At 44.6% G+C, this 26298-nt stretch overlaps 1 protein-coding gene across 1 annotated transcript in view; it reads left to right on the top strand.

The window, feature by feature from the left end:
• Positions 1 to 5709: 5709 nt before the first annotated feature.
• Positions 5710 to 26298, top strand: part of LOC308596867 (V-type proton ATPase subunit S1-like) — a gene marked incomplete at its 3' end in the record, with an annotated part of 59007 nt that continues 38418 nt past the window's right edge. The window contains exon 1 of the mRNA XM_081212173.1: positions 5710 to 6163. Coding sequence (XP_081068299.1) covers positions 6051 to 6163 — 113 coding nt within the window. The 5' untranslated portion in view covers positions 5710 to 6050. The remainder of the gene's footprint in view (positions 6164 to 26298) is intronic.

The raw sequence follows: 26298 nt of genomic DNA, 5'->3' as shown, positions 1-26298 counted from the left end.
TCTTCCGTTGGCATTCAGACCCAATGAAGGCACAGGAGAATACAAAGAACCAAGGTTTCAATGTGTCTTATATATTGCTTTTTAAAATTTGGCTCACTGAAATGAAATAATCTCTGAATGGAGTGAAGTAAGCACCAGTTCAGCACATTTACTATAGCTCGAATGACCACCAACACAAATACCTGATAACTTCCACAGAAAACAATTAAGTTATATACATAGTATCTTTTCCTATCTCATTGATTGGACAAAATTTATTCATGCTATTCATTCATATTGCATAAGAAAGTGCAATTGAACCTATCTTTCCCCCTAAAAGATCTTGACTTAGAAATTTATGCAAAATAGTAGTTAACATTAAATTTGGCTAAATTAAATATTTATTTAAAAAAGCAAGGCTGTACCTATTGCAAGATACTACAATGGGTCACGGTGCGTTGCTGTAGAAGTATCCATGTTGACTGTCAGCAAGCTACGGTTTTGAGGCACAACAATGCACATAACGTAAACACGAATGCTGTTGTCAAAATATACTTTGCAAGAGTTGTTGGTTTCTGCTTGAGATTCTTCCATTTTTGTTCCAGACCAGTTCCCCTGCTTTGGTGTACAGCAGGGGTCAGCAAACCTTTTCAGCAGGGGCCGGTCCACTGTCCCTCAGACCTTGTGGGGGGCCAGACTGTACTTTTGGGGGGAAAATGAACGAATTCCTATGCCCCACAAATAACCCAGAGATGCATTTTAAATAAAAGCACACATTCTACTTATGTAAAAACACGCTGATTCCCAGACCGTCCGCGAGCCAGATTGAGAAGGCGAATGGGCTGGATCCGGCCCCCGGGCCTTAGTTTGCCTACCCATGGTGTACAGCAATGTAACCCATTTCCAGTCAAATCATTTGTTACAATCAAATCTTAAGTCTTGTTCAGAGAGGAAAAGGGGTAATATCCAGTTATCGTGGAAGGAAGTACTGCATATTTGTAATGTCAGAAGAGTTGTTTTCAACAGCAGAGTGGACAAGGACAGGATTTCACACTTTCATCAATTTTCCGCAAGCAAGATTTGTGTGCACACCATCAGCGTGGATTTGTGTGCATGTTTGAGCCATTTTGAAATGACTGAATGTGTCTTTTGATGTAAATAAGGTAAAGGGACCCCTGACCATTAGGTCCAGTCATGACCGACTCTGGGGTTGCGGCGCTCATCTCGCTTTATTGGCCGAGGGAGCCGGCGTTTGTCCACAGACAGCTTCCGAGTCATGTGGCCAGCATGACCAAGCCGCTTCTGGCGAACCAGAGCAGCACACAGAAACGCCGCTTACCTTCCCGCAGGAGTGGTACCGATTTATCTACTTGTACTTTGACGTGCTTTCGAACTGCTAGGTTGGCAGGAGCAGGGACCGAGCAACGGGAGCTCATCCCGTCGTGGGGATTCGAACCGCCGACCTTCTGATCAGCAAGTCCTAGGCTCTGGTTTAACCCACAGTGCCACCCGTGTTCCTTTGATGTAAATGGGGATGTACAATTTCTAGGCACACCTGCTAAGGCATAGCAATTGCTCACAACAAAGGTCTATGGAGGTGCTTCACTTTACTGAAAGAGTTGGAGTCAGACTGAAATACTCCCAGCTTGCAGTCTCATCAAATCTTAGGCTGAGTAAGGAAATAAAACCAGCTGTGAAGTAAATATATAGGACAGTACGTGGCTGCACTTTGATGATCAAATGTTCAACATAGAACCGAGCATTTGGCCCTAAGAGGAGCACTGAATGGGCCACAGTTTTAGCTACATGGTTTTTACAATCACCTTTTATCATAAAATACAGTTTAGGATATATCGTAGCCAGTGAGATTAATCTGAGGCATTCATGATTGTTGCTAATTGCAAACTTGGGAAGGCTTTTAATTGAAGATTTATAATTGAAGACTTATAATTAATGAACTTACCCCGATGGGTAAGAAGGATGATACCTTTTTAAGTACAGGATTCCTATAGTGTTAATATTATGCTAATTGGGTCACACTGCAATCCTATTGAAATTAGCTGGATAGGTCAGGCCTGTCAAATTTAAATGATCTCAGTGGAACTAAAGCACAGTTAAGTTATTCTGGATCCATTTCACCATTAAAAAATTATATATAAAAAAAACCTTAAAATTTATCTAAAGTGACTCTCTAAATCAAATATGCACTTACTTTCATTTTGCCCTAAAAGCTGATTTCTTCATCAAAGAGCCTGTATTTTTTGTTGCACAGCATCTCCAAAATGCCTCTTCAGAAATGCAGTTAGCAAATACCCATAAATTGTCTCTTTTACAGCAGTACCACTTTTATCCAAGTTTAGATCTCTAAATTTATCATTGTACCACACGAATATGGTGTTGACATGTGTTCGCAGTCAAAATAATTTACATCAGGAAGTAAACACTTATACAGCTGGAGAATATATTTCAATATGCAGGAAGGATATGTGTAAAAGAACTGAAGACCAAATAATTCTGAACATCCTCACCTATTACCTGCCTTGTGTACCACAGTGAAAGGTCGTGATTAGCGCTGTCAACTACTGGAAGACAAAAATCTGGTACCTGGGCAGGGCCCTAAAGGTCAAAACTAGAGGTTAAGGAGCAGATAAAATCATCATTAGCAAAAGATTTCTATGGAGGAGGGGAAAGTAATCAGTGGTAGAATTACTGCCACTTCCTATGTAATTAGGGCAGAAGTCTACTCTAGAGAACAGCTTTTTCTCTTTTTACCCCACAGAGTTTCTTACTCTCATCCCCTCCTCCCACTGACACAAATCAGAATCGCAGGAATATGCAGCTGTACCAAATCAGACGCAGGAATATGCAGCTGTACCATACTGGGATTGAGCCTGCAACCTTGGCGTTGTCAGCACCATCCTCTAACCAACGGAGTTATGCAAGCTATATGAGGGAGCTATCCAACCTATGGGAAGGAGATTGACTGCTACTTTGGACACGGGGGGACACAGGTCAAGCCCCACATCCATAGTTGCTCCCCACGTGGGTTGGAGTTTTCCACAAGGTTTCCACCATATACCTTCCCTCAAGGGGATCCTTCAGAGCCAAGGTCCTCTCTGCCAACGCAAGCACCAGCCCCAATTCCCAGATATCTTCTGGCCATTTGTAGTTTTGCAGCCTAAGATGAGAGGTAAGCCACAATTCCTGGAGGATGTGTGTGCTTTAAATGCATGGTGTGTACACTAGTGGGCAAAATGGTGGAAGCCTTTTGGGGAAAGTGCATTTCCGAGGTTTGATGGCTCACAACACCACTTTTCTTGGAGTAATACCATAAAATTATATATCAGTGGAAAGATAATATATGAAGAATATAATGCAACAAAGTTTGTTCAATTATCTGTATTTTGTCAATAACCAGAAAAAATATCAACCTTGCTTAGGTTGATACATGCAGTAGCTTTCCTTCATTTGAATGTAGCCAATGAGCATGAGTATTTAGAGAGCCAACCAGGTGGTGGTGGTGGTGTTGTTGTTTAGTCGTTTAGTCATGTCCAACTCTTCGTGACCCCATGGACCAGAGCACGCCAGGCACTCCTGTTTTCCAGTTGGTCAAATTCATGCTGGTAGCTTCGAGAACACTATCCAACTATCTTGTCCTCTGTCATCCCCTTCTCCTTGTGCCCTCCATCTTTCACAACATCAGGGTCTTATCCAGAGAGTCTTCTTTTCTCATGAGGTGGACAAAGTATTGGAGCCTCAGCTTCAGGATCTGCCCTTCCAGTGGGCACTCAGGGCTGATTTCCTTCAGAATGGATAGGTTTGATCTTCTTGCAGTCCATGGGATTCTCAAGAGTCTCCTCCAGCACCATAATTCAAAAGTTCTTCATCAATTCTTCATCATAATTCATCAATTCTTCGGCGATCAACCTTCTTTATGGTCCCCTTCATGGATCACTGCCTTGCCATGGCGAAGGGGCTTGAATAACTCAGAGAAGCTATGAGCTATGCCATGCAGGGCCACCCAAGATGGACAGGTCATAGTGGAGTTTTGACCAAATGTGATCCACTTGGAGCAGGAACCGGCAAGCCACTCCAGTATCCCTGCCAAGAAAACCCCATGGACAAAGACAACCAGGTGTTATGACCATTAAACCTCGGAAATACATTTCCCCCAAAAGGTTTTCACAGTTTTGGCCACTAATGTATGCAGAGGCTGTGAGAATAGCCTTGTGACCTGTAAGCACACATGTTGGGTTTTCTAAAGGGTGAAGATCAACAGTTGCTTCCCTTTCCCCTTCTCCATGTTTAGTCCTCCTGTTCAGGCAGAACCCCTAAAGAGGACCAGAGCTGTCTAGCTGTCTAGGGATCTGGTCCAGCAATGGACTCTTAGGGGACGGTTTTTAGTCACCACTGCACCAATGAGTGGTTTTGCACTACAAATTTAAAGAGAAAAAACAGGATTTAGGAGAGGAAATAAAAGGCACTTGGGTAAAAATTGCGAATATATGAAATGAATTTGGTATGTTGTCTTTGTCCTGTAACTACAAACTACAAGGGAAAGGGGGATTATCCTGAGGCACAGGATTTTGGAAAACTGCTGCTGTTTAACTGCATTGTTGTACATAGGCTATTGTGGGACATAGGAAGAGCTTTATTGGATTGGACTCTCGGATGGTGGCCTAAACAGTAGCAGAAAAAATTAAGGTTACCATTAAGGTTATGGATAATTAAGGTTATCCATAAAGGTTGCCTTTATGGATGTTCTGATACCCATACAGACATGAGATAAGAACTGGCGTCACCCTCCTTCACAAACAATAGGTTACTTAAATCAGTTCTATGTCTTCAGCTGATAAGAGATTGCATTACTGTCTTCTCATCGTCGCCCACAAGGAAGGGTGGTGGTGTACAAATATATGCCATAGTTTCAACTTGCCAACATCCAAAATGTGTGATAGGAGCTTTTGGAGGATGTGTGAAGGAGAACAAAAGTGAAAGATACAAGAATAAACTAGAAATGAGTTGAGTTTAATTTCTGGAACCAAAAAGGACGTCCCTGTTTTCATCGGAGAAATGTTGGAGGGTATGGAATAGGGCGTCCCTATTTTTGGAGAAATGTTGGGGGGTATGTACATCAAGTAAGAGAACGATTGCTCAGCTGAGCGATTTGTGACCGTGAAAAATCCAGAAATGGAGAATTTCTGTGGTGTCCCTCTTTCCCTTGATGGCCCTAAGCACGTGCTTCTTTTTCTCAGTCGTTAATCCAGCCTTGCCAATGGCTCCCAGCAAACTCTGCTTAAGTTATAAGGTAAAGGTAAAGGGACCCCTGACCATTAAGTCCAGTCGTGACCGACTCTGGGGTTGCGGCGCTCATCTCGCTTTATTGGCTGAGGGAGCCGGCGTACAGCTTCTGGGTCATGTGGCCAGCATGACTAAGCCGCTTCTGGCAAACCAGAGCAGCACATGGAAATGCCGTTTACCTTCCCGCCGGAGCGGTACCTATTTATCTACTTGCACTTTGTTGTGCTTTCAAACTGCTACGTGGGCAGGAGCACGGACTGAGCAACGGGAGCTCACTCCGTCGCGGGGATTCGAACCGCCGACCTTCTGATCGGCAAGTCCTCGGCTCTGTGGTTTAACCCACAGCACCACCCGATGGCCCTAAGCACGTGCTTATTTTTCTCAGTAGTTAATCCAGCCTTGCCAATGGCTCCCAGCAAACTCTGCTTAAGTTATAGCTGTGGGAAATTCAGATGAGGTAAGCATGAGCCTACTAACTCAGAGCAAACTGCTAACTGCTGCCTCCAAAAAATGTATGTGAAGCCGGATAGAATAACACTTTCCCTTGATGTCAACGTGATCTGAAAGTTCACACCCACGTTAGACCTGGTTTGCTTTCTCTTGTTATCATAAAACAATCCCACCTTTGTTGGCTCAAAACAGTCCTGGTGGAAGCCAGAAGCTTCAGTACCCAGCCGTGTCAAAATCTCTCTTCCTTCCTTCTTCACCTTCTCCGACTGGCTATAGTTTCCTGTTCAAGCGGCAAGCCACACACAAACCCTGCCGGCATCATGGCAAGATGCAGCGCTGTTTCGTGGATACAACTCATCTGCTTCTCCAGTGTGCTTTGCAAAGGAGTTTTGTCCTTGGATCATGTACCAATGCTGCTCTGGTCGACACACAGGTGAGACTTTCTGATTAGCCTCAGTACAGTCCATTTTAGATCGCTGCCCCTTACCTTTAAAAAAGGCCTAAAACCAAGAGGTGAGAAATTGTGGCCCTCAAGATGTTGCTGGATTTCAACCCAACAGCAGCCCCAGCTGGCATGCCCAATGGTCACAGATGGTAGGAGTTTGAGACTAGCATCATGTAGAGCAGGGGTAGGGAACCTAAGGCCTGGGGGCCGGATGCGGCCCAATCGCCTTCTCAATCCGGCCCATGGATGGTCCAGGAATCAGCGTGTTTTACATGAGTGGAATGTGTCCTTTTATTTAAAATGCATCTCTGGGTTATTTGTGGGGCATAGGAATTCATTCATTTCCCCCCCCCCAATATAGTCCAGCCCACCACAAGGTCTGAGGGACGGTGGACCGGCCCCCTGCTGAAAAGGGTTGCTGTCCCCTGATGTAGAGGACCATAGGTTCCTTGTTGTTGTTTAGTCCTTTAGTCGTGTCTGACTCTTCATGACCCCCTGGACCAGCGCACGCCAGGCACTCCTGTCTTCCACTGCCTCCCGTAGTTTGGTCAGACTCATGTTTGTAGCTTCGAGAACACTGTCCAACCATCTCGTCCTCTGTCGTCCTCTTCTCCTTGTGCCCTCAATCTTTCCCAACATCAGGGTCTTTTCCTGGAAGTCTTCTCTTCTCATGAGGTGGCCAAAGTATTGGAGCCTCAGCTTCACGATCTGTCCTTCCAGTGAGCACTCGGGGCTGATTTCCTTAAGAATGGAGAGGTTTGATCTTCTTGCAGTCCATGGGACTCTCAAGAGTCTCCTTCAGCAATAGGTTCCTTATCCCTAGCCTAAAGTGTTTTGAGGCCAAGATATTTGAAGGTCTTAAATCCCTTCCTCTGTGCTTCTGCCTACCTTGACCATTCAGATCCCTAGCACTGTTTCATGTCAAAGGTTAGGTAGTTAGGTATGCAGGAGAGGGGCTCTGCAATCATATATAACTGTAGAGCTGGAAGGGACCACAAGGGTAATCTAGTCCAACCCCCCTGCAGTGCAGGAATATGAAACTGTCCCATACGGGGATCGAACCTGCAACCTTGGCATTATCAGCACCATGCTCTAACCAACTGAGCTATCCCCTGTATGGCATGCAGTCTCTAAGGCTATGCTGAGGGGGAATCTGTTTGTCCCCCCACCTTGTGCTGATGGCCTTGTTCTAAGACATTTCTATTATGGCATGTTTGGTTCTTGAGCCCTGATAATTTAGTATCTGTTTTGGCCAGATGACTGTCCCGCCCTCACCTCCATTATGATGTGTGTGTTGATTTTAATCTGGCACTACTATTCAGTCATTATATGCACTGGTAAGGCATCAGGTTGGGTAGATATACAGTGGTACCTCAGGTTAAGAACTTTATTCATTCCAGAGGTCCGTTCTTACCACTTTAGCTAATGGGGCCTCCCGCCGCCACCACACGATTTCTGTTCTTATCCTGAAGCAAAATTCTTAACCCGAGGTACTATTTCTGGGTTAGCGGAGTCTGTAACCTGAAGCGTTTGTAACCCGAGGTACCACTGTATATATATTGCCTTGGACCCCATTTGTGAGCCAAGTCCAGGAAATGGTCTGAGCTATAGGATGTCCATATTTTCGTCAGAGAAATGCAACAGAACTGGAAGACCTGAACATGTGATTCCCAGGAGGTTCTCCATTCTTGCAGTTCTGAAATGAAAGGGACAGTCCCTTTCAATGTGGGCAAGAGGGGTTCTAGATGCCTGCCAGAGCTCTGAGGCCCGTAAGAAATAACTAGATGGGGACAAAATGCCATGAGGAAAGGGGCGTATTGCTTCTTCTTTCTGCCTCTGAAGAAAGACGCTTCTCCTCTGTGGAGACCTCAAGCACAGTGTGTGCTAGCGGGAGGATACGCTTTCTGGAAGAAAGCTAATCAATACTTCCTCAGGATTTGTGGGGTGAGGGGCTTGGGTCTGGCACCTTCCATGGGACCCCCTAAACTTGGAACAGAGGGCGTGGCAACATAATTTTATTAAGCTGTATTGACTTGCCTTCTGTGGCACGTTTGGCTGTTAACCAGAATCCCATCATCTTAGATAATTTTCTGCAAAATTGAAATATTAACAACTCTTTCGGGCAATGTGCCCTCTGCTGGTTTGGGGGCCCTGGAAAATGGCCTACTTTGCTACCTGATTGAGCCAGCCCAGAGCTTTTGTGTGTGTGTGTGTATGTGTGTGCGTGCATGTGTGTGTGAGAGAGTGAGAGAGAAAGAGGGGGGGGCTAAGTGCTTTTTTTTAAAAAAAAACCTAAGTTCTGTAATTTTGAAAGCAAATAGACAGTTGGGAAAAACAATAATGTATTCTGAAATAACACTGCTTATTAAAAATGAAAATGCTTTCAAGTCCCCTTCGCCCTTTATCCTTATCTGATAATAGCTGCACCTGTTGTCACCACAAACAGGTGAAACAGGAGCTCTTCTCTGTAGAAATAAGATGACCTAGAATTAGAAAACTTCAGTTCATGTCGGTAATAAAGCCAGGCTTCTCCCTGTAGAACAGCCAGAAACTTGCTAGAAACTTGCTTCGTGCAGTTTCTTTCTCCCCGATTCCATATTAAAGCCAGTTTATGTTTGTAGTGTGATGCAATCAGGAATCCGTGAACTTTGAATTTCAAGAATCCAACAGCCTGACCTAGGAGACGTTTGACAACAGGAAGGGGGAGGGTGAAGAAGGGTGTGGTTGTCCTTGAAGTATCTCCTCTATTATGGTGTCAAGAAGCTCTGCTGAGATAGGAAATGACTGCTGTGGTTTGAACTGTGATTGTGGGTGGCACAACCATTTCATGCATAGTTTCGATGTGCCCATAATGCAGGTCTGGACAGAGGATGTCCATATGTCCTATTTCTATTTGAAGACATTATTCAGAAGTGGCTTGTGGTCCTTCAGATTCTTTCGAACTCCAGCTCTCATTATCCCTGGCCCGCATGAAACATCTGGAGAGCCACACGTTCCTCATCCCTGCTCTGTTTGAAAGGCCAGTCAGTCCTAAATCTGGTTCCCTAGTTGGTCAGATTGGGGCAGAGAAATCTTGTTGGGTCAAACAAGGGAAAAATCAAAGGTTGAAGACCTGCCAGATTCATGTATCTTTCCTCTCTTCTCCTTCCATCACAGTTTATTTAAAAAAAATAAATGCCTTCCAACGTTTCTAATGGAAGGGGATATCGTTATGCCAGCTCCCCAGCTGTTTGGGGAATGTGGCAGGGAAATTAAATAAGCCACACCAACCCCTCCCTCAGAGCACACTCACACACCCTTGCTGTTGGTGCAGTAACAGCAGAGTGGCAATAGCTGTAGTCCTTTTCACGCTACCTGGGCAGAGGGATTCTCCTTCTACTGCCATGGCCACAGAGATCCACAACATGTCATGGCCCCTGAGGGACCACAGAGCTGCACCCTTAATTCCTTTTTTGCAAGTACCTTTCAAAACCAGCAGAGAGCATGCACCATCTGAAAAGAGGGAGAAGAGGGAATGCCTTTATTATTATCTTGCATGGTGAAACAAACCTGGTCTGCCATCTAACACAACAATGCACGCATCTCCAGAGGCAAATGTGTGCAAATTCAATCAAGCTAAAACTCATACGGTTCATTGACTAAGGTCTCCCCACACCCCAGTTAGATAGCAGCTCTAAGAAATGCTCACTTCCACCTCTTGCTCAACGTAGAAAAGGTCAGTTTGTTTATTTTTAAAAATGCTAGTTTGCTAGCAGGGGCAGAGGAAGGGGGGATGACGTGGGTGTGGCCCACCACAGGTGTCACCACTGGGGGGCGTGACAAAATGCTGGGCGGTACTCATTGTGGGGCCTGCAGCACGCCCGAGCCATGCGTCTCTCCTGGGAGAGATGTGGCAGTTTGGGCGTGCGCAGGTTGCACGCTGCCCAAGCAGTCCACCCACTGCCTCTCCCCTGTCATGGTCCGGTTTACGGGTGGTCAAAGTCCTGGCAGAGGACGTCGGGACTGGGGGCAAGACAGCCAGGTAGGAGCAGGAACAGGAGTCCGGAAGCCAGGAAGCCAAGGGTCCGAGAGCCGGAAGTCAAGAAGCCAAGGGTCTGAGGATCAGGAAGCAAGGAGTCAAGAAGCCAAACGCAGAAGGCAGGAAACATGTTGCTGTGGCAAAGAGCCAAAGGGAAATGCTGACCTTATATCCCTTCCCGGCTCTTGCCACCAGGTGCTGTGAGTTACCAATCAGCCTCACCTGTGTGGCCGCGCCTTGCCTCTTCAGAACAAACTTAGGAAAGCCCCAGTCCTGCAAAGTCCTACCGGTCACAGGGCCTGGCTTCTGCACAGACTCCTGACACTCCCAGCCCTATGGGTGGCTCGCCCCACCCCTGGGTGCACCGCCCCAGGTGCCCAAGCAGCTTCCTCCACCGCTGTTTGCTAGCCAAACAGTAAAGGTAAAGGTAAAGGGACCCCTGACCAGTCATTCAGTCCAGTGGTCCAGTCGTGACCGACTCTGGGGTTGCGGCACTCATCTTGCTTTATTGGCCGAGGGAGCCGGCGTACAGCTTCTGGGTCATGTGACCAGCATGACTAAGCTGCTTCTGGTGACCCAGAGCAGCGCACAGAAACACCGTTTACCTTCCCACTGGAGCGGTACCTATTTATCTACTTGCACTTTGAAGTGCTTTTGAACTGCTAGGTTGGCAGGAGCAGGGACCGAGCAACGGGGGCTCACCCCGTCATGGGGATTCGAACCGCCGACCTTCTGATCGGCAAGTCCTAGGCTCTGTGGTTTAACCCACAGCGCCACCCGCGTCCCTCAGCCATAGAGTAGGTAGGAGCAATTGTAAGGAAGGCTACATGCCTGTTCTTTTGAAATATCCATAGCATTCAATCAGAGGAAACCTTTGACAGTTTGTATAGTGAGGGCCTGCTTTTGTGCCCAGATTGGGAGCGAAAGAAGCTCATAAATGATTTTCCCCAATTTGACAGTGCCACTCTGACCAATATTTCCCTCTTCCTGTTTAAAAGAGAGATGCGGGCTGTTTTATTTGGCATATGGAATGATCCGGTGAATACAAACAAGGTGAGCTATCTGACTGCATGGGCAAGAGATTTTTCTTTGAGGAATCAGACATGCTAAATTTGAAGATGACATTTCATATCAGACCATTGTTGGGTTGCCACTCCAAATAAAATTCCCTTGGCTAGAAGTGAATTGGGCTGTCACAGTCATATCACTCAGCGAGATGCTTCGGTACCTGTTTGAAATTCCACTAAAGCAGCCGCTGGTTTTAATTATGTAGCTCCAACTGCCGCCGTCGGCAACCAGAGCATCTTCCGTCGGTTTCTAGCAACTGAATGCAGATCCTGAAATTATTTTAATTGGGGCATCTGTTTACATGAGACCGAGCAGGAGAGGAGTCTTCTTGTTTGTTGGCCTCCTCCTGGTTGAAAACCATACCAAAAATGACCAAAACTCAACAAATCTGCCACTGTTTGGGCTGATAGATAACTTGTGGACTTGCAAGCTCTAAATGTTTGGTTGGCAAATTGTTTGGCCAGAAGTGACTATGGACGGTTGCAGAGTGGGATAGTGATGTTCCTTACCTTTCCACAGTTTTCTAGATGCCAAGAATAGTATTCCTTCTCCTTTTCTCTCAACTAAAGCAGGTCTGCAACCATATAGATCAGCTTTCCTCATCCTGGTGCTCTCCATGTCTGCCTACAACTCCCATCAACCCCAGCCAGTGAAGCTATGCTCTCAATAGCCTCACCATCGCATTCCCATGCTTGCAGTGGCTCTTGGGCGTTGTAGTCCACAGCATCTGTCAGGGGTGGACTTTAGTGATCTTTCATAATATGGAGCCATAATTATGGATCTTCTCAATTTTGTATCTTCTTGGCTGGGCACCCTGTGGGGGGAGATCACCTGCACCACCCAACATCTAGAGGGCACCAAGTTGAGAAAGGCTGACTTGGAAATAACAACATGGGGGGGGGGAGAAGGTTGGTAGAAGATTGGCTTCTACCATTCGTCTCGAAAATGCAAAACAGTTCTGAAAGAAAACCAATTGTTCTAAGAGAAGGATTCTAAATAGGCCATGAACCCATGAGAAGTAAAATGAGCTGCATTTTAACAATGAATCCTAGCTTTCCAAAAGTTTTCTGTGGTCATATCCCTTCGAATGTAATGTCATTTATTATTTTTGTTACATCTAATTAATTCTGATTCATGTTTCACATATTATTTTTAAATTAATAGCAGATTTTTTTAATTAAATAAAAAACCCTTGGAAAAATCCATCTGTGAGTATTTATTTCACACAAACTTGTGCTATTTTCACACATTATTTAAAACAAAATAGATGGGTGTTTGTTCTCTACAGAATCATTTTAGGTGGTGTTTATTTATTTCTCTGCTCTGATGTGAACCACGTAGATAATTTAACAAAGCCAAAAATGCTACTGTGGACCCAAAACACCAATGAGCCCTCAGAGATTCTACTAATTAAATGAAAGGAAGAACTTACATCCATTTAGAGAGCTTATCAGATTTATAAAGCCACTTACAGTGTGGCATCTGAATATAGACTGCATTTTTAATCAAGGCTTATATTGGCTTATATCTTGATCAGGTTCCTAAATTAAATGGGCTTAGATTTTCAAATGTTTCATGCCAGGCAGAAGGCCAGCTGTTTAAAGAACACAGGCAATGTTTTCCTCCTAGACAAGGGGCCCCTTGATTTATAGCAGAAAACAATTCTCAAAGTCGTAAAAGCTGGAATTACAGACTGAGTGAGGACACTGACCCTACATGTTACAGAAGATAAAAAAGGCAGAGATAAACATAATTAATAGTTGGTAAATAGTAAAATAATACCAATGTGCCTCCCAGTAAAATGAGCCAGATCTTCTTTCTAAGGTTAAAGACCAAATGGAGAAGCATTTAGCTGGCAGAAAGAGAGCATTTTTGGGAAGTCCTTTTTAAAAGCTGTTTCTTTCTTAAACTGAGAAAGTTAGAGGGCAATAAATGTTGGGAAGAGCTAATGGGAAAAGCAGCTGGCTGAAGGGGGGGGTGTGAACTGAAGAGGCTTCTTTTAAAGCGGTTTTTTACTGTGTTCCTTTTTACTGAGTTCCTTTTCTACTTTACAAAGGCCTTATTCCTTTTAAAAGGCTACCTATGTTATGTATTAAATATATTTGCTTAAATGTAATTATGCAAAGGATTTAAGAAATGCTAAATTCTTATTTCATATAATTGTAAGAGTTGTATTTATCCTGAAATTAAGTCAGCCACCAGTCTAGCCCCCCTGCCAGACAGGAAGACGCCATCCAAGCAGTCCTGATATATAGCTGTCAGGCATTTGTTTAGAAACCTTCAAATGAAGGAGATCTTTCAATGTTGATGTGAAACTCAAGATCCTTGACATATGTTTAAGATAAAAATTTAAGATTAACCATTTGTTTTAGAAGGCAATAGGGCAAGGAGGGCAAGAGGTGAGCTGGTAATTAAGATTCCTTGTTGAGACACATGTAAGATATATTACTACTTATTTGTCATTTATAGATGTAACAATATATAGCTCTTTGTGTTCCATATAAGGACAGGAGGATATGGGTGTATCTTTTAGGATTGGTTATAGCAATCAGCCAATAGGAAATCCAACCAGGCTGATTGGACAGAGGCAGCCAAAGGAGGAGCAAAGGGGGCTGGATTAAGGGAATATAAGTGCTGGCCATAATGGCAGGAGGCCAGGCCAGAGCTTGGTAACCATATACCACTGTGCCTCTCATTTATTTGTCTGACAAATAAATAATTATTTTAATTTCTCTATTGCTGCGTTGAATATTTCATTCCAGCTAAGCGTTAACCACAAGCAGGGTGCTACATTTTATGGTGCTCCTGTGACTCGGATAAGTGGTCTGCTGGAACGCAGCCCCTTCGCCCTATTGGGCAGGGTACAAGAGAGAGGATCTCTAAACTGCTTACCCAGCGCGCACTGGTAAATTTTTCCAGGGGGAACGCAGAAGTCTCGTCTGTCTGATACCCTGCTCACTGGCGGCGACGGACCGGGGGGAAACGGAACCAACCAAGGGTAAGTGCACAAAGGGATTTTTGGCCCTCCAATTAATTGGGAGGAAGAGAAGTCTTGATCAAACTTCTGCGTCTCAGTAAGTGGGAACTGAGTACGCTAGGTGGTTGGGTACATCAGATGGTGATCTGGTGTAGGGAAAGGAAAGTTGGGAGGTAGTGTGTGGTGAAGTATCTAGCGCATTGTGTGTGTGAGAAAGTACAGAGCAATCTGTAGCTGACCTGAGTGTGGAGTGGGCAGTACTTCGGTTCCTAGTAAGGCAACTTCACTAGGCAAGGAAACCCACGAAGCGTGTGTGTGAGTGACTGAGTGGATACTTCACAGGGCCATACAATGGGAGTTGGGGGTTCAAAGGGGGAAAATACACCTCTTGAATGTATGTTAAATAATTTTAAGAAAGCCTTCTCAGGGGCGTATGGAGTCAAAATGACGCCAGAGCGCCTGAGAACGTTATGTGAATTAGAGTGGCCGAAGCAAAATACTGAATGGCCATCTCAGGGAACCTTTGATATAAATTTAGTAAGCAAACTTTGGTCTAACATCGCCAAAGAAACTGGAGGGTGCCCAGAACAATTTTCATATATAGATTCCTGGCTGAGCACATTAAATAAAAATCCTCCATGGATAAGGGAATGCAAAGTCCAACGATGCAAATTATTGGCTGTAAAAGCCGAAGCTAGGAAAGGAATCTTGCCAAATAAACTCAAACCCATTTTTGAGGGACCAGAGGAAGAGCTGCTTCCACCTCCACCCTATGCTCCACATCGAAGGGAGCCTAATCCAAACACTCCACCAGTTGTAACCCCAAGGCAAGAAAGTGGAATGAATAATGGGGCTGGAGTCACAGAACTTGATTCCTTGATAGATTATGATAAATATCTTCAGGAGGCATTGGAGGCCTATAATAAAGCCCAAGCAGAAGCGGTTATTCCACCTGTGAGTCCCAGTAGAACTCCATCTACAGTCTCTTTTAGTGGAACAACTGATTGCCTACCCCAAACTCCTGTACATCCAAGTCCTAGAGAATTATTACAGAAGTTACAGGGAGACCTTAATCGGTCAGCAAGCAATACAGCCAGGCGTATAAGGCTGCTAAAAGAACGCCTTGGGACAAATACCATCCCCTATGATTTGAGGCCCCTAGAGCAAAGCGAAGAGAAAGATCACGTAGTAGCCCCTCTCAGAAGAGTATTTGATGCACTTGAGGAGCCTGTGCTGGTTAACGGGCAACTCGGACCACGGCCACCTCGAACTTCGACCCTCCAGTACATTCCATTCACAACTACGGATCTGATGAATTGGAAAACACACACCCCATCTTTCGCAGAAAAACCTCAGGCTATGATGGACTTGGTGACTTCAATAATAAATACTCATAGTCCTACTTGGACAGATTGCCGCCAGCTCCTGAATACTCTGTTCACCACTGAGGAAAGGAGAGACATAATTGAAAAGGCACAGATATATTTGCGTGAGCAGGCCAGAGTGGGAAATATTTTTAATATTGACCGTCATCTCCAAGACAACTTTCCCTTGGAAGATCCTAATTGGGATCCAAACAATGCAATTCACCTGGCCAGACTTACCACTTACCGCCAGACGCTTGTGCAAGGTATCCGCAGGGCATGCCAGAAGCCCACTAATATGTCTAAAGTCTCAGAAGTAGAACAGAAACCAAATGAGAGTCCAGGAGACTTTTTAGAGAGGCTGCAAGAAGCCTATCGTATATGGACTCCTTTTGACCCTGAAGCCCCTGAAAACAGCAGAATGATTACTGCTACATTTGTGGCCCAGTGCGCTTCTGACATTCGTAAGAAAATTCAGAAATCAGAAGGATGGGAAGGGATGCTGATGAGCCAAATTATGGCCATTGCACGCCGAGTTTATCGGAATAGGGATGAGGCTGAGAAACAAGAGAAGAAGAAGTGGCAGAAGGAAAAGATGGTAATGCTAGCCACAGCAGTGAAGCAAGACTACCGCCCCTTAAATGGAGGAAGAGGGCGGGGAAGGAATCCACCACTGGGAAGGAATCAATGTGCGAATTGCAAGAAGGAGGGTCATTGGAAGCGGGAATGTCCTGAACCCCTGAGGTTGGAAGAAGTACGCCCAGGCCCAGGCCCAGGCCCAGGCCCAGGCCCAGGCTCCGGCCCAAGAAACCAGGGACGGGGACGGGGAATGATCCGAGATGGAAGATATCAGAGACCTGGACAAGTACGGAGTAGGGACAATGTCATTGGACTGGCAGAGGAGGATTTTACCCAAGACTAGGAACGACCGGACTCCATAAAGTTAGGCTTCCAGGAGCCCACGGTCACGATTCAATTAGGAAGCCATTTAATAGACTTTATGATTGATACTGGGGCTGAATACTCAGTACTCCCAGAACTATTGCAGAAAAAGGCATCCAAAAGTGTAGTCATTAAAAGTGCCACTGGTCAGTCAGCTAAGAGGTCTTTCCTCCAACCTTTGGAATGCCAGATTGGGGGACATCGTTTAACCCATCAGTTTTTGTATATACCTGAGTGTCCAATACCTCTCTTAGGTAGAGATATGCTGTCCAAATTGCAGGCCCAAATCACCTTCACTCCTCGAGGTCCAGAAATGAAACTGCCATCAAAGGCAGCAGGAATAATTTCCCTCTCAGTACCTAAGGAACAATCATGGCGCCTAATGTCAGCCCTGCAAGTCCAACCCACATTGGATACAGAGTTAAACAAGCTCCTCCGAACTCTACAGGTGCCACCAGGAGTATGGGCTGAAAATAGCCCACCAGGAATGGCCAAGAATATAGCTCCAATTGTAGTAACCTTAAAACCTATGGCTACCCCTGTATCTGTAAAGCAATATCCTTTACCCCGGCGAGCAGCAGAGGGCATCCAGAAACATTTGGACCGCCTATTAAAATATGGTCTGCTTAAGCCCTGCCAATCAGAATGGAACACACCTCTATTGCCTGTTCGAAAACCTGGGACAGATGAATACAGGCCAGTGCAGGACTTGAGGCTCGTAAACCAGGCTATTGAGACCTTGCACCCAAATGTACCAAACCCATATACCTTGCTGAGTTTGATCCCACCAGAAGCAACATTTTTTACTGTATTGGACTTGAAAGATGCATTCTTCTGTTGCCGGCTGGCACCACAGAGCCAACCTATATTTGCCTTCCAGTGGGAAGACCCTTTAACAGGAACAAAAGGCCAGCTAACCTGAACGAGATTGCCCCAGGGATTCAAAAATTCCCCAACTTTATTTGGCACTGCCTTGGCGAAGGATCTAACAAGTTACCCCTCAATACCTGGAGAAAAGGTGGTTCTGCAATATGTAGATGACCTTATACTAGCAGCAAAGGATTTTGATACCTGTAAAGAAGGGACAGAGGAACTGCTCCACTTGCTCTGGGAAGCTGGCTACCGAGTTTCCCAGAAAAAGGCACAGTTATGTTTAGAAAAGGTCAAATATTTGGGCTTTGACATCTCACACCAACAACGAGCATTGAGGCCAGAGAGGAAAGAAGCTATTTGCCTTATCAAGGAACCTACCACAAGGAAACAACTCAGAGGATTCCTGGGAACAGCAGGGTTTTGTAGACTATGGATACCTGATTTCAGCAGTCTGGCCAAGCCCTTACATGAAAGCACTCGAGGTGCAGAAAAGGACCCATTCGTATGGGGACCTGAGCAGCAACAAGCCTTTTTAGTTATCAAACAACGACTTATGGAGGCCCCAGCCCTTGGACTGCCTAATTCGGAAAAACCCTTTCAGCTGTATGTACATGAACAGAATGGGATTGCAGCGGCAGTCCTGACCCAGAGATTAGGAAGTTGGAACCGTCCAGTAGCTTATTTGTCAAAACAATTGGACTCAGTAGCAAAAGGATGGCCTCCATGCCTAAGGGCAGTAGCGGCCACTGCAAGCCTTGTCAAAGAAGCTGATAAATTTACCTTCGGCCAGACGATGTATGTGAATGTACCTCATGCTGTTCTGACGCTCATGGAATATAAGGGTAGTTATTGGCTAACGAACCCAAGGATGGCTAGGTACCAAGGCCTATTGTGTGAAAATCCCAGGATTCATCTACGAGTAGTGAATATGCTCAATCCAGCAACTTTGCTGCCCCTACCAGAGGTAGATGATGAGGAATCACATGATTGTCTCCAAGTAATGGATGAAGTTTATTCCAGTAGACCCGATCTGAAAGATGAACCATTGAAAAATCCAGATGTTGTATATTATACTGATGGTAGCAGTTACCTGCATGAAGGTGCCAGACGAGCAGGATATGCTGTGGTCACCAATGAGGAAGTTGTGGAAGCTGAAGCTTTGCCTGCTGGCACCTCAGCACAAAAAGCTGAACTTATAGGTTTAACTAGAGCTCTGCAATTGGCAGCCGGATGTAAGGCAAACATCTATACTGATTCTAAATATGCCTTCTTAACCCTGCATGCACATGGTGCTCTATGGAAAGAAAGAGGTCTAATAGGAGCCCATGGGAAGGCCTTGAAATATGGACCTGAAGTAGAAATCCTGTTAGAAGCAGTATGGGCTCCAGAACAGATTGCTGTAATGCACTGCAAAGGTCATGGACGAGGAAGGGATCCAATAACCAGAGGAAATCATGCTGCTGACAAAGCAGCCCGAGAGGCAGCCCAAAAGCCTGTGGGAGGATTTATAGCAGCCCTCATACCAGAGGTAGTTCCAGAAGAAGTTAAACCTCACTATACCCCAGAAGAGAGGAAGTGGGCTGAACAGGAAGGAGCGGTTGTGAAGGACGGTTGGATGATCCTGCCGGACAATAGGATTTATGTACCTCATCATCTAGCAGGCACAATTGTAAGAAATTATCATGAATCTACTCACCTTGGCGGTACTGCAACCAGAGAGAGTCTCAGTCGGAAGTTGTATATTATTAATCTATCACAATTAGCAACTTGCATTTCACAGAAATGTGTTCTTTGTGCTAAAAACAATCCCAGGCAGGGACCGGTACAACCTCCTGGAATCCAACATGTGGGATATGTCCCCATGGAAAGCCTAATTGTGGACTTCACAGAGCTGGTCCCTTCCAAGGGATTCAAGTATCTCCTTGTGTTTGTAGATACTCTTACCGGATGGGTTGAAGCTTTTCCCACCCGAACTGAAAAGGCACAAGAGGTAACTAAGAGACTCCTCACTGAATTGATCCCGAGGTTTGGATTACCTAGATGCATTGGAAGTGATAATGGGCCAGCGTTCATTGATCAAGTAGTACAAGAAGTATGTCGAGTCCTACAAGTGAAATGGAGACTGCATGCAGCCTATAGGCCTCAGAGTTCAGGGAAAACTGAAAGAATGAATCGGACTCTGAAAACCCAATTGGCAAAATTAACCCAGGAAACGGGATTGGGATGGGTAGATGTGTTACCCATAACACTGTTTCGTGTTCGGTGTGCACCCACAAAAAGACTTAAGTTGTCACCTTTTGAGCTCCTGTATGGGAGACCGCCCTCCTTTGTTCAGGATATTTCAGCTGATCTTAAACAAATAGGAGACCATGTGACACAGGGACAAGTGCAATCTCTCTCCCGTGTTTTTGTTTCTCTTAACAGGTGGGCCCTCGAGCGCACGCCGTGCAGCATTGCCGAGCCGATTCATCAGTTCCAGGCTGGCGATAGCGTATGGGTGAAAGAGTGGAAACGTGATCCACTTGCACCTAAGTGGCGTGGACCTTACACCGTCTTGCTCTCTACTCCAACAGCGGTGAAGGTAGCTGAGGTGACCCCCTGGATTCATCACTCCCGTTTGAAGAAGTCCGAAGGCAGTTGGACGTGCAAAGGTGACCCCTCTAATCCTCTTAAACTGACTCTCTCCAAAAACCCCTGTATCTAGCCCTACCGGGAACGGGCTAGGTCACGGGCAACATTAGACGACCGGCCTGCTGCAGCCACAACCTGGAAGCTGGCTGACCTGCGCACGCCTGAAGCTTGAGGAGCATCTGAACCAGCGATTGTGAAAGGAAAGATTCTCTTATACAATTAATTGACTGCCCCCCCCTTGTGGAACAATTAACAGAGATATTACTCATTGGGGATCCTCGGGATATATGTTTTGGTCTTGGTGGTTCCCCATTTCTGTCACTGGGGGAATTATATTGGGACTAATATTTATTTGCTATCACAATAAGGTAATCTTTTGTGGAAGGAATGCATATGCTAGACATCAACATGATTTTATTATTAATCCTGATCCCTTGGGAAGGGGAAGGGTCCTTGAATCTGACCAAATTTGCTAAATATGGATTCCGCCATGACCACAATATGTGGGTAGGTTTAGCTGAAATGGTAGCCAATGTTGCAAATAGGACCAATTGCCTTGTTTGCTCTCTTGGGCCAGATGATTCAGAGGGAGGTATGCCCTTATTACCGATACCATTAGATGCCATTGGTATGGTAAGCGAAATGCCACACCAAACAGAAATACAGAATTTCCCCGGATGGAACTCAACTAAACCATTACGAGTTATACCTGTACAAGGGGAATTCTGTGTACATAAATCATCAGATGCAGCTGATTCTACCATGATAGGCTCTTCTCATTGTCACTATACTTGGGATTATATTAAGAATAGTCATACCTGGGCACACGGTACTACCTATCGAACTCGGAATACCTTGCCCTGTGCACCTCCTTTTATTCATGCATGGAAAGTGGTATGGAACATAACTGTGACAGAAAAAGGCAATCTAACATACTGCACTGTGAACTCTCTACCTCTTTTGATATTTCGCCTTCTGTACTCCACGTACCAAAAACCTCAGACCCGATGGTTGTGGTGGATATGTGGAGAATGGGCATACAAGAAACTCCCCTCCAAATGGAGTGGGACTTGTTTCCTGGGATGGGTATTACCACCAATGTGGATTATGCCCACTAATTTGGCCAAGCGTACACGAAGAAACGCTGATATTTCTCGTATAGCAGGAGGAAGTACCCAAAGTTGGAGCGATACTGATGATTGGCCACCAGAGCGCATTATAGCCTATTATGATCCCGCCTCCTGGAATCCTGGTGAGCTCATACAAGGGGCACGGGATCCTATTTATAATCTAAACAGAATAATTCGATTGCAAGCAGTAGTGGAACTTGTAACCAATGCAACGGCCCAGAGTTTGAGACTTATTGCACAACAGCTGGATGAAAGTAGAGCCGCCATTTTGCAGCTGAAAATGGGAATGGATTATGTACTTGCCAAGCAGGGAGGCCTATGTGGAGTCTTGAACTTGACAGGGAATGCCTGTTGCTTTAACATTTCAGATAATGGTGAGGCAATCCGTGTGTTGGCCACAAAGATGGAGAATATAGCACATGTCCCCGTACAAACATGGGAAGGATGGGATATGGGATGGCTCACCAATTGGTTACCTAATGTCACAGGACTCAAAGGGATACTATTGTCTTGCTTGTTTTTCTTGACAGTAGTGGTAATGGTTTTATGTATGATGCCATGTATCATTTCATGTTTTAGAAGTACAATTAGCAAAATGATTTCGAATGAAACTCTACCTCATATCATGGCCCTATACAGAGCTTTACCTCAGGAATATGATGAAGGTCAAGCTATCAAGGACACTTGGGATGAAGGTCCTTGAGCTTGAAAGGGGGGAATGTGGCATCTGAATATAGACTGCATTTTTAATCAAGGCTTATATTGGCTTATATCTTGATCAGGTTCCTAAATTAAATGGGCTTAGATTTTCAAATGTTTCATGCCAGGCAGAAGGCCAGCTGTTTAAAGAACACAGGCAATGTTTTCCTCCTAGACAAGGGGCCCCTTGATTTATAGCAGAAAACAATTCTCAAAGTCGTAAAAGCTGGAATTACAGACTGAGTGAGGACACTGACCCTACATGTTACAGAAGATAAAAAAGGCAGAGATAAACATAATTAATAGTTGGTAAATAGTAAAATAATACCAATGTGCCTCCCAGTAAAATGAGCCAGATCTTCTTTCTAAGGTTAAAGACCAAATGGAGAAGCATTTAGCTGGCAGAAAGAGAGCATTTTTGGGAAGTCCTTTTTAAAAGCTGTTTCTTTCTTAAACTGAGAAAGTTAGAGGGCAATAAATGTTGGGAAGAGCTAATGGGAAAAGCAGCTGGCTGAAGGGGGGGGGTGTGAACTGAAGAGGCTTCTTTTAAAGCGGTTTTTTACTGTGTTCCTTTTTACTGAGTTCCTTTTCTACTTTACAAAGGCCTTATTCCTTTTAAAAGGCTACCTATGTTATGTATTAAATATATTTGCTTAAATGTAATTATGCAAAGGATTTAAGAAATGCTAAATTCTTATTTCATATAATTGTAAGAGTTGTATTTATCCTGAAATTAAGTCAGCCACCAGTCTAGCCCCCCTGCCAGACAGGAAGACGCCATCCAAGCAGTCCTGATATATAGCTGTCAGGCATTTGTTTAGAAACCTTCAAATGAAGGAGATCTTTCAATGTTGATGTGAAACTCAAGATCCTTGACATATGTTTAAGATAAAAATTTAAGATTAACCATTTGTTTTAGAAGGCAATAGGGCAAGGAGGGCAAGAGGTGAGCTGGTAATTAAGATTCCTTGTTGAGACACATGTAAGATATATTACTACTTATTTGTCATTTATAGATGTAACAATATATAGCTCTTTGTGTTCCATATAAGGACAGGAGGATATGGGTGTATCTTTTAGGATTGGTTATAGCAATCAGCCAATAGGAAATCCAACCAGGCTGATTGGACAGAGGCAGCCAAAGGAGGAGCAAAGGGGGCTGGATTAAGGGAATATAAGTGCTGGCCATAATGGCAGGAGGCCAGGCCAGAGCTTGGTAACCATATACCACTGTGCCTCTCATTTATTTGTCTGACAAATAAATAATTATTTTAATTTCTCTATTGCTGCGTTGAATATTTCATTCCAGCTAAGCGTTAACCACAAGCAGGGTGCTACAACAGAACCTGTAAAATATAATTATATTATTCTAAATTATATATTTGTAAGACATGCAGATAAACATAATTCCATGTAACCACATATAATAAGCTCCTTCAACCTGAAATCTTATACACATTTAGGAGTAGGGATGGCTGAACTAATTTCAGTTTGCCTCAGTTTTTTTTCATTTGTTCATTCTTCGGTGCTGTTTGCCACATTTTTACATCTGTTTATTTTATTTTTAAAAAGAAACCACACATTTTCATGCACATTTCTCCCACTAAACAATTTCCCTATATCTACAGATTTTTCCAAGCATTTCCCCTCAATATGATGCATTTTATTTGCTTTCTTTTTGGAGAAAGTGTGAATTAGATAGGATGTCACAGAGCAAGCTTGCCAGTAAACCACCCAGTTCAAAACTAGCGCTGACTCTTTATTAGCGAAAAATGATTGCCACAGACTTGGCCGAGTGTCAGGCCTAAGGAGCACAGCACCTCATGTCCTGTAGGCCCTACGCCATGAAATCAGTTGCCAAGATTAAAGGTCCCTGCCTCTCCACAGCCATCTATGTCTCCTCCTCTCTTTCCAAGCAGTCGGAGAGTGCGTCTGCATGCCTGTCTATGCTCCTCGCATTTCATGCCTCTTCTGGTTCTGGGAGTCAGGCAAGGAGGGGAGCTTGTCATAGTGGGGTGTGGGGAGACACCCGTGACTCTTCACCAGCCTGACTCCTCTCTGCTTCTTAACCTCCCTCCTTCCACTCTCCTGCTTCAGCTTCTGCCTCTGATTCTGAACTTCTCTCTGCCACAGGCTCTCCCAGCTCACTAAGCCCCGTTACCCCTTCAAGCTTCCAACACCTCCTCTTCCTAGTCTTCTTCCTCTTCTCTCTTTGACCACTCATGTGCCGAATTCTTCCAGGAGCAATGCATGGATAAACAATTCTTCTTTCTTCTTTGTTTAAAGTACTGAGTCAGTTTCCTAGGTGTGACAATTTCCACCAAAGATCCAAAGGGCGACCTACAACAGAACTGCACTGACACGATATATTGAAGGAAGTCTATCATATGGTCCATTTTTGAGTGAAGGCCATGGCTCCTTCTTCCTCCAGCCCCGGAAAACAGCAAACTATTAAAACCCAAAGGCTTTATGTGAGCAAGCACAGATGCGAAAGCTGAATGGCTTGTAAAGAGGATTATTTCCAAAATGAGCCCAAGTGTGTTGACATTCAGTGGTGTCTGTGAATAACAGGAAGAGGACTTTGTGTGTACCATGCTTCTGTATGCTGCTTCTGCTTCTTTGGTGATTACTTGTAGCCACATAAGATTGTCTTCCACGAACACGGTTTTAACAGTGAGTCTATAAGTGACTGTGGAGGCCAATTATGGACCCACATGTCCTTCCACAGTGGGGACGTAGGTTTCTGGGTGGGAGTTGATCACGGTGTGGGTTTGCCGAACGTGCCTTCCGCTTAGCACATTTCTCACTTTTGTCCTGAGTTGAAGCGTCTTCAAAGCCCATGACAGCTTTGGTAAAGGCTGTTCTCCAATTGGAGTGCTCACTTCTGGTTCCCTGTAGCTTCTCTTCTCTCCATGAGGGAACCACCAGAAGACCCTCGGAGCTGGATCTCAGCATCCGGGCTGAATAATAGGGGGTGGAGATGCTGTATCTATGAGCTGTATCCAATGTGAGTTTGCCGAACATGCCTTCCTCTTAGCACATTTCTCCCTTTTGTCCTGAGTTCGAGCGTCTTCAAAGCCCATGACACCTTTGGTAAAGGCTGTTCTCTAATTGCAGCACTCGCAGGCCAGTGTTTCCCAGTTGTTGGTGTTTATACTACATTTTAAAAGATTTCCCTTGAGAGAGTCTTTAAACCTCTTTTATTGACCACCAGCATTACGCTTTCCATTTTTAAGTTCGGAATAGAGTAGTTGCTTTGGAAGACAATAATCAGGCAACCGCACAACATGACCAGTCCAACGAAGTTGATGTTGAAGAATCATTGCTTTGACACTGGTGATCTTTGCTTCTTCCAGTACACTGGCATTTGTTCACCTGTCTTCTCAAGTGATGTGAAAAAATTTTCAGAGACACCATTGATGGAATTTTTGAGGAGTTGAAGATGGCGTTTATAAGTGGTCCATGTTTCACTTTGTGTGTGCCATTCTTCTATATGCAGAGGAGACCAGACTGTGTTAGAACTGCAATGGGTTGAGAGAGAAAATTTGACTCTTCCCCCCTGTTGTGGTCCCCCCCCCCCAAAAAATTGTGTGTATACACACCCCAAAGCTGCTATTTTAGTTGGGGGTGGAGCCTCCATTGGCACCATGCAGTTAGTTTAAGAACCCAAAGTCAGCATCTGGCTGCTTAGTAAATGGTGAGATCAACAGGGCTTGGCAGATTGTACTAGCTGAAAAATTAACATTATTTGGTAGTTTGATCAGAAGGTTAATGAAGAGAAATCAGTTCATGGCTAAACTGTTCCCATTCACCACATGTAAGGATGATGGGACAACTGAATGTCAGCCGCCAACTTCTTTTGGGACTGAGTTAAAACAAGAATATATTAACCAAACTTACATTTCTAATACACAGAAATAATGGTGCAGCCACAGGAGCACCTGTTATAGGGATTTTGTTTTGTTTTGTTATATGTTGTTATTGCTCTCTGGACTTTCATTTTATACAAAGCTTAATTTTAAAAATCAGTCTCAGATTTGCTTCAAAGATCAAGAGATTAACCTAGCCTTTGTCAACCTGGTATCGTCCACATGCTTTGGACTACAATTCCCATCAGCTCTTGCCACCACCTGCTGGCTGCGGTCTACAAGCATCTTATCCAGAGGGTGGCAACACAAGAACGAGCCTTTTCTTCAATGGCTCCCCTTCTGTGGAATGGTCTCCCCAGGGAGGTTCACCAGGCAAAAAATGTTCCTTTTTAACCAGACCTTTGTTTGTTTGACAGCCTATGCCCTTTTAAAATGTGTGTGTGCGTTTGCGTGTGTTTTATTGGGTTGTTTTTCGCTGTTGTTTAGATTATGCATTTTGTGGTTTCATATTCTGATTTTATCCTGTGAACTGCCCTGACACCTTTGGGTATA

Source organism: Podarcis bocagei, assembly GCF_964188305.1.
Source record: "Podarcis bocagei genome assembly, chromosome: 10".
In the NCBI taxonomy this organism is placed as follows: Eukaryota; Metazoa; Chordata; class Lepidosauria; order Squamata; family Lacertidae; genus Podarcis; species Podarcis bocagei.
The sequence above is the reverse complement of the archived record's forward strand: the minus strand, read 5'-3'. Positions and strand labels throughout refer to the sequence as shown.